General features: G+C 44.1%; 1 protein-coding gene across 1 annotated transcript; it reads right to left on the bottom strand.

Moving 5' to 3' along the window:
- Window positions 1-2,296: 2,296 nt before the first annotated feature.
- On the bottom strand, window positions 2,297-6,311 carry LOC142885542 (LRRN4 C-terminal-like protein). The gene is made up of 2 exons (XM_076022124.1): window positions 6,177-6,311; window positions 2,297-4,380 (listed from the first exon to the last, which is right to left on the bottom strand). Exon 2 carries the CDS (start codon window positions 4,370-4,372, stop codon window positions 3,659-3,661), a length of 714 nt encoding a protein of 237 aa, XP_075878239.1. The 5' UTR covers window positions 4,373-4,380; window positions 6,177-6,311; the 3' UTR covers window positions 2,297-3,658.
- Between the last annotated feature and the right edge of the window lie 3,222 nt (window positions 6,312-9,533).

Below are 9,533 nucleotides of genomic sequence, written 5' to 3' on the forward strand. Positions count from 1 at the left end.
TCCTTTCATGCGTTGCCATAGACGGTACGATTTATCATTCTTATCTGCACAAAGGCTTAAAAATGAGAGAGTTTTATGTTAAAAATGACAAATGCACAGGAAACATATGCACCCTATTCATTTCTTTCCCTGCATAGATGTGGCTTGCAAGGTGGTGAGAGGAGGCTGTGGATGGATCGATGGATCATGGATGGGTGGATGGATGGATGGATGGGTGGGTGGTTGGATGGCCATATTCAATGGCTCAACTTTGGACTGTAGAGAGGCAGTCTTCATTATGTGACAGTGGCGGTCCTGTCACTATGGCTCCAATTGATCATGCGCCCTGGCTACTTGGCCAGGATATCCCTTTGGCCGAATGGTTAAGCGCGCATGGCTATTACCTGGGAGTCTGGGGTTCGAAGCCCGCCCGGGCCCTCTGCGCCTCGCCACAATTAGTTATTCTGAGACCTCTCAGAAGCAGCGCTCCTTCCACCCAGAAGACGTATGTGGGGGTTTTGTGGCATCACTAATATCATCCAGAGCACAATACCTCCGAGCTTTTTGTTTTTGGGCCCAGTTTTTGAGAAATTGAGCCAGTAACTGAAGTTAATGATGGAGTTCATTGACAGGCCAGACGTGAATTATTGTCACTGAAGTGTTTTTAAAGTTCAGCTTTGGCAGCTCAATGCTTCCCATCAGATGGATCAGATCAGGTTTAATGGTAAATAGTTCACTCAAGTAACTCATAGTAACATTTGTTTATTTGTCCTTTGAAGTGGTGGCGTCATTAAGTCATTATGACTGCAGCCGCCACATCACCACAACAGACATAATTTCTGTTTTTGCATCCCGGCCTGTTGCTAAACATGCTGTTCCCACCACACGGGTTTAGTATCTTCTTGCAGTCTGAGAGCGCATTGCAAAAACATCTCCCGGGCCAATCGTCTGCCATGCCTGATGGCTTACGGGTTGGAAATATTAGAAGGTCCCAGCCGCCAGCCTGGAGCTGGTGTGTCTATTGTGGTGAAGCTCCTGTCTCGACCACACCCGGGGTGGAAATATTGGAGGGTCCAAGCCCGGAGCTGGTGGCCCAACCTGGAACTGGTGTCCCAGCCCGGCCACCGGAATGGTTGGGGGAGTGGAATCTTGACCCGGACCTGCTTGGACTACAGCTGGAATAACAGCTCTGGACTGCCCAGCTCAACCAGTGCACTTACACCACTTCCGACTGGAAGACAGATGGAAACACATGGCCGAGCCTGAAAGCTTTGACAGGAAATCTTTGGCTTTTACTTTTGTTTGTTTTTTCTAACCAGCTTTCAATCGCAGTCCACATTTAATTTTACAAGTAAGTTGGTGAAAGGTTCCCTGATAGACTCCACATAGACCACTCATAGGTTAGAGTTAACTCCACAAATTAGGTGATGGTCCCTCCCTCTGAGACCACGCTGTGGCCTTGTGACTGGTCCCCCTCCGTACACGTCAAAGGTCCAATGTTGTCAAAGGGTCACTGGGATGTTTCCTGGAGACTGATGAAGTGTTTTGGATTGTTACGTCTTCTCCCTATGAGTCCAAGATGTAAAATAAAAATTGTAAACTTGGGTAGAACGCTGTACTGTTTATTTAGACAAGAGTTTTGACAACAACAAAACACAAAAAACAAGTTTTACATAAAATTAGTAGTCAGATGTGTTGAGGCACCAATACGCCAATTTACTTTGAAAGAGTTTGTTGACTTTTTTTGGTCTGCTTAATCTTGACTCTTAAACAGTGAGGAATTCTTACAGAAAGCTTCAAACACCACCAAACACGCTTCCTCCTCGGTAGACTGTGTTTTTCATTCGTTTTTCAAAATAAAACCAAAGTGTACAAAAAAAAAGAAAAGAAACAACGAATCGTTTCTTTCAAATCCTGAACAGTTGCACTGGCGATTCGTGTTCTTTGATTTGAGGCAAGGCCTTTGACCCGGAAGTTGTTCTCGACTACATTTGACAACTGAAAATCTTTTCGGACTAATGTTTTTGTGAGCTGACGCGGTTTATTTAAAAAGACAACACTTAACACTTATAAGTTGTAATATAAGCAAACCAATCATCTGATCATGTGACATCATGATCATTGTGAGCAATTCATGCAGTTATTGCATTTCCTAATGACAATTTACAACAATTTTATCCATGCCTATATGTTATTTTTATTGCTTCCCTTTTACCTTGTCTGAAAAGCAGAAACGTATATGTCTCAAAACGCCTTCTGATCACGTCTTCTCCATTTGAGTCCAAGATGCAAAATGAAAGATCTGAACATGGGTAGAAACACTATACTGTTTATTTACACAAGGGTTTGGACAGCAACAAAAAAATGACAAAAAAAAAACAGTTTTTTACATAATGTTAGTCGTCAGATGTGTTAACGCACCAATACACCAATACAGTGTCTGTCTCCCATCTGTTGTCAGTTCAGCATAAATACAGCCAAATGGCACGTCAACTTTTTTAGTGCGATTATTCTCAACTTTTAAACAGCAAGGAACTCTCACAGAGAGCGTCAATCGCCACCAAACTCGCCTTCTTCTCGGCTGGACGGCTTGTTGCGACGTGTCTGCCGCCTGCTCGCCCTCGCTGCCTTCTCCTGCCAGATGATGATGCCAGAGTTGTTACTGACTGCACCATCTGCAGCCGTCACTCATATTATACATACTTTTGGATACAGTCTCGGCACTCGGGGAATTCTAAACACAGTGATTCTCTTTAAGTCTTTACAACTTGAAGAAATGGCATCAGATTTGCTGCAAAAGCACATTTATGAAAAGCTGAGCGTTCCAGAGACGGATGCATCATTCATCAGTTGTGTTTTGACAGGTTTTTTATCGCCTTAAGTCCGACAGTGAGCACTTTGTGTGATTTGGTTTTCAAGCTACTTTTTTTCTGCGCACTGAGACATTTTAAGTCCTATCTCTTAATACTTGGGGGGGTAGAGGGTGTGTAACTTTCTGCTCCTCTCCTCTTCTCCTCTTGCTAACTTCTTCCTCGCTGACTTGTGTGTGTGTGTGAAAAAACACACACACAGATCTCACAAATTTGTGCCATTTCTTTTCTGGCATGGGGTTAGAGTTAGGGTTTGAAATCACTGGAGCCTCAGCACCACATTTTTTTTTTAGTATTATTACGAAGTCGTGACCCAAATTTTTTCCACAGCACTCAAATTTAGTCCACAAAAATGAAAACTTTCCATCATGTCTTGTAAATATATATTTGAAATTATGGAATTAAATTGTGTGTCCTGCAAAATAAATGCTCAACATTTTCTAGACAAATACATATATTTTAAATTAAAAAAAAAAGGAAAATGCCCACAAAGCCGTGACCCAATCAAAACAGCTCAGCGACCCACCGGTTGAGAAACTTTTTCAAAATGTACCCAACAGATGCAACGCCAGGCGATGATCATTCCCAGCGAGTTTAAACCTGTTTCTTTACGCATTCATTTTCCAAGATGAAAAAAAGTGTTTTTGTGCGACGAAAGCCAGACGTTTTTTCAAGGTCTCAGTCTAAGTTAATTAGCAGCAGTGAGGCCAGCGGAGCCTCCGGGAGGGATGTGGGGGTAGTGGTGGTGGTTGCGGGGGGGGTCTCTTATCTGGCCCAGCGTCCGGCCTCGTTACTCTTGGCTTCTCTGTTCACTGTCTCCCGCCGCCTCGTTGCTTCCGCTGCCTCCTGCGCCTCCAGAGCAGGACGGCCAGCAGGGGGAGCAGCAGGAGGACCAGGGCGCCGCCCACCAGTCCCAGAGTCAGCAGCAGACCACCACCACCATGGCCATCATCGCTGTACATCTGACACGCGGCCTCGCTCGCCCCCACCTCGTTCACCGCCAACAGACACACCTCGGTCATATGATCCACGGCGCCCAGGCCGCCCGACCTCTGACCCGTCCCGAACTTGCCCCTCTCGGCCCCGCCCACCGTCACCCGGTACCCGGTGACATGGGAGTGTGGAGCACACCAGCGGACCGCCACCTGGGAGCCGTTCCACGCCAGTGAGCGCAGCACGGGGGGCAGCGGGGCCTGGTCGGGCAGCGTGAAGCCCGGACACAGGCACCGTCTGATGGCCACTGGCTGCTGGCATGTGGTCTGGTTCTCCACGCAGGGGTTGTAGTCGCAGCGCTCCAGGGGGCCGCTGCTGGTAGGAGGCTGCTTGTCGGGTACGTGGGTGCTGTGCGGGTATTGGTCGTTGTAGTCCTCGGAGGAGAGGAAAGGGTCATCGGTTGAAGGCGTTGGTGATGGTGGTGCCCCCGTGGGATGGACCCCCAAAGAGGCCGGCAGTGCTGAGAGGCCCCTGATGAGCACCAAGCACAGGAGGGCCAGAGGCAGAGGGAGGTCACTGCAGGCAGCCATGGTGCTAGCTGGAGGTCATAGGAAGAGTAAAACTCATCAGTGTGCTTTAAAAATGTTTTATTTTTTTTCTCATCTCATTAGACTGGAGAATATTAGCCGGTTGGGTTTGGAGCATGTGTGTAATTAGAGCTTCTCTATTCTTGTGTCATTCGTTCATTTGTTTTTCAAAATGAAACATAAGGCAAAAAAAAAAAAAAAAAAAAGAAACAAAAGAGATTGTTGTGTGTGGATCTTGGAATCCAAGACGTCAAAATTCAAATTGTCAAAAGATCTGAACATTGGTAGAACAATTTACTGTCACTTGATATTTACAAAAGAGTTTTGACAACCCTCTGCCCCCGAAAAAACAAAAAAGCAAAACAAATTTAACATAATGTCGGTAGTCAGCGCGTGTTAACACACCAATACAGTGTCGGTTGCGTCATAATTACAGCCAAATGGCACATGGGCTTTGGTTCGACTGTCAATGTGCCAACAGATGAAGACTCATATCACAGTCTTGCAGTCAATTGAACAGGCAAAGGTCCAATTTTATATCCGTTGATTTGTGATAGGGTGTGTGATCTGGAGGGTTTCTACTCCATTTAACAACTGAAAATCTTTTGGACTAATATTTTTGTGAGCTGATGCATATCATAAAAGAGTGAATGCCAATCAGCTAGAATATAAGCGAACTCATAACCTGATCATGAGACAAATAAAGTGCAACCTCAAGGTTGTGAGCAATTTATGCAAATAACAACCAATTTTATCCGTTTGCCATATCTTCCGGTCGCCCTCTGACCTTGTTTGAAAAGCACAAACGTGTTCATTTTTGTGATGCCCGTTGCTATCTCTCACATACGTAAGAAAAAAAAATCTCGCATTCATGCACTAGTAAACTTTTGGGGCACACATCTTGCCTCAAATACAAAATATCCAAATTTGACATTCACCTGTTGTCCATTTTCTCCTTTTTCCAATTGAGTGCAAAATCAGGATTCAGAAAAAATTATTCATTATTCCTTTTTCAATTTGGTCGACGAAACAGATATTGAACAAATTAGTTGTTACGTTGCAGGCTTTTTTTCTTTTCTTTTTTGCTTTGGTTTCATTTTGAAAAACGAAAGAATTAACGATACACAGATTCTTCTCTGAGCCTGTATTAGGGAACTTGTTTCTTTAAGAAGGAAAGTACTGGAGCAGACTGTATGCAATTAATCTAATAGCCTGGATTTGGACCAAGCTTTAGTGAGGGAGGGAAAAAGCTCGTTCTATCTGAACTTAAAGCGTAAATCATTCCTCATTACCAAAAACAGTTTTTTTTTGTTTTTTTTGGTCTTCCCCCTGCTCTTGTGTTCAAATGACAAATAAAAACACCAATGACATGGATTTTTAATTAGTCAAAATCCCATCAGTGTGTGCCGTGCCTTGGGTGAGTTATGGCCTCGTGCTGGGATCTGCTGGCAATAATCATAATCTGTTCAGTCCTGGAAGGGCCGCATTCACTCTAAATCAGCATTCCAGCCACTATTGCGCAACAGGTCCGAATGCCTGCACACCCAAGACACAGAGCAGCCCTGTTAGCAAGGTCCGGTTACAACACATACACACACACACACACACACACACACACACACACACACACACACACACACACACACACACACACACACATACGCACAGTGCCCCCATGCCTGTAGTGTGGGGGCACCGCAGGCAGAACGATAAAAAAGCAACAAAAGACCTCAAGATCCTGAACTCAACTTTTTACTGTATTAAAAGTAAAAAAAAAAATCTAAAATGCAAAGAGAGGACCACCTACCAGCTCTAAAGCTCCAGTCTGAACTCTTTATCTTGTTTGGAAAAAAATGAAGATGAGCTCCTTCTCTCTTGTCCTTCCTTCCACTTGCTCCCTCTCCTCCCTTCTCCTGCTTTATATATTCCTTCTCTTCTAATAACCAACTCCTTTCCGCCCTCCCACTGTCCTGACCCTGGTGCACCGGCTCCACCCACCTCCACCCTCCCTTCGCCCACCCCCTCCACCCCTCATCCTCCTCCAGCACTTTGTGGGTGAGTGTGCATGCAGCTTGCGGTATTACACCAGCCTCAAATTGGTGACATCACTCACAGTCCCTTTCCGGAGAATCGAACCGTGCCGAATGCGAGGTTCCGCAGAGCGTGTCGGAGCCTTAAAATGAGCTCTTGTTCCCCTGTCGGGGTGGGAGAGACGGAGGGAAGGAGGGAGGGCGGGAGGCACGACTAGACGTGTATGTGTTGTCGGTATCAGCGTGGTGTTTTTTGATTCATTTGAGTCATCGTGCCTGCGGCTCCAGACAGACCAGCCGTCCTCCTGAGCCATGCAGGCTAATCACGCAGATAGAATGTGTGACCTCAGGTCAACTTGTGTCGCCAACCTGTTGGAATGCTTTCAACCAGAGGAACTTACCGGCCTTCTTTAAAAGTTTTACATGCTGGGCCTTTGAAAGTACCTTATTGAACCCATAAGTTTAGGATTCCGATTTTTCATCCTGGACCCTAGTGGAACAACTTCATTTAATTAACTACACAAAAATGCCAATTGACTGCACAGGTGTGGTTTGAAAGCTGATGGGTTAATTAGGTGTGTTTTGAAAGCTACATTTTACAAGAGGGGGGTAATATTATTGACCATCCCATTTTTCACAATACATATACATATTTATATACATATTTATCGATATATAGAGCTCCATAAAACTAAAAAAGAATACACCAGATGTGTTTAGCGCTCTGTTGAAAGAGTGGACGTTTGGAAGGGAGATGAACACGGCTTGTCGCGTGCCAAGAAATAAAATGAACAGTGTGTCCTTGACTTCGGCTCTACACATGTTTCTATTTTCTAAACGTATCTGCAGAAAGAATTTAACAGTGTGTTCGCTGGACCAGGGAAATCCACGGGAACAAACAAACAATCAGAGAGACGACGTGAGCAACACCAACTCAGTCATGACTTCCTGATACTGAAGTGTCATACAGCTACTTTAGGCAATTGAGGTTTTTTTTTTGTGGAACTCGATCGAGCGTGGGCGTGAAGGAGAGCATGTGTGCATGGGGGGGCTGGGGGTGACGGGGAACATGTGTGAGAATGTTTATGTATTGTGTAACACCGGTTGTGTAGATTCTTTACATCCACGCCAGAGGGAGGGACTCTGGGAAGCTATTTATATATATATTGTTTATCGTGTGTCATCATGATTCCTGTTTAGAGTTACGCACCTGTCCAGACCCTCACCACTTAGTCACTCGGTGATCTGTATAAGAAATCTATTCACCGCAAGCCCATAATAAGCAAAACCTTTTTTTTTTTTTTTTCGGAAAAGCAGCCCAGACAAAGACGCTGTGACACTGACTAAGCAAATTTTGGAAGTTGCACAAGTTTGGACAGATGGTAACTGTTAGCGGGTTTATTATATAATGACGAAATGTACCGCCCGTCTCAGCCATACACTGCGTCACTCTTTCCCCCTAACTGCCGTTTGGTTGGGTTGGAACTGTTTTCGTCATCAGACAGAAGGCCATAAGGAACTCCTTCTGTCTTTGCGTGAAATGCCCCCAACCTGAGAGAACAGTAGTTCCTCTGACAAGACCACAGTTTCCTCACTTTACGTGTTTTTTGTATGAATGGCTTTCCTGACACACACTGTAAACTACGCTATTGATGGATAGCACCGTCTTGTTTGTACACCACACACACACACACACACACACACACACACACACACACACACACACACACACACACACACATTATATACACATATACAGTATGTATGTCTGTAGTTTTACACCACCTCCACAGGGCTCTACGTGATATTTCCATAGTTACAATAGAATAGAATAGCATAAAGTTTATCGAAATGTTTACAAGTTAAAAAGAGGTCATAACAAGTACACTGGAATTCTTGTGCAAGTCAGTAGAAACAAAATGAACAAACCGATCCTAAAGCGCAAGGTGCATAAGAAAGAGAAACTACACATAGCATTATTATATTATTTACACATAGAAATATATAGATATGATATGATATATTACTTTATTAGTCAGTGTTGTGTGTTGCTACTGAGTTGAGTCTGAAGTTCGACCGTCATCTTCCACAGGAGTTAATAATCCACAAGATCAGCAAGGCGATTTCAAAGGCTCTCATCCTGCCCGTCTTTACACATATAGCGACTTACATACGTATACACACACGGACAAGAGTAAACTACACATTAAGGCATACGTGGTGTTACGAGAGTTAACCACTAGATGGCAGCCAAGTTCCATGCAATATGCAGAGACATCTAGTGTGAGTTGATGACGTTGGCTTCCGGTTGTTTTACCTGAGGAGCACTGTTATAACTAGCGGCCATACAATAAAAGTAGCGTGTCTACAAAGATTGCTTGACTGTATAATAGAAAGAACGAAACACATGGCACGCCGTTGCCGCAGTGCAGCCGCTGTGCAGCGCACCTTTTGACACTGAAGAAATACAGAAAATAATAATGGAGAGATATACACAATGACCCACATAGTTGGTAATGTTATACTATTATTTATTTGCATGCAAGAGTTTTTCCCCCCCGGAATGCGGAATGATTTACCTTATTATGCAGGTGGACTGAAATAACCGACAAGCAATCCACAAGAGTACCGAACTCTTGGAGAGGCACCCAACTACAGACCCATGGGCGCCGCCATTACTCCAACCCCCTGACTCCACACCGGAACTCAACGCCGGAAGTTAGTTGATCTTTTTTTTTTTTTTAAATGTATTTTTTAATAATTGCGCAAAACAGTACAAACAAACAAACAAACAAACAAAAAAAAAACAATAGCAACAAAAACTATCGCCGGACATGGGCTCCGCCATAACTTCTATAACGTAACTCAAGACCGGAACTCAACGCCGGAAGCTAGTTGATCTTTTTTTTTTAAATATATTTTTAGATAATTGTGCAAAACAGTACAAACAAAAAACAACAACAATAGCAACAAAAACTATCACCATGGGGTTGCATACATAAAAGTATTTTTAATGCAGACACATGGGCGCCGCCATTACTCCAACCCCCTGACTCCACACCGGAACTCAACGCCGGAAGTTGATCTTTTTTTTTTTTTTTATGTATTTTTTAACAATTGCGCAAAACAGTACA

This window comes from Nelusetta ayraudi, unplaced genomic scaffold, assembly GCF_046127955.1.
Source record: "Nelusetta ayraudi isolate G7.1 ecotype Tasmania unplaced genomic scaffold, CSIRO-AGI_Nayr_v1 ptg000011l, whole genome shotgun sequence".
Lineage (NCBI taxonomy): Eukaryota > Metazoa > Chordata > Actinopteri > Tetraodontiformes > Monacanthidae > Nelusetta > Nelusetta ayraudi.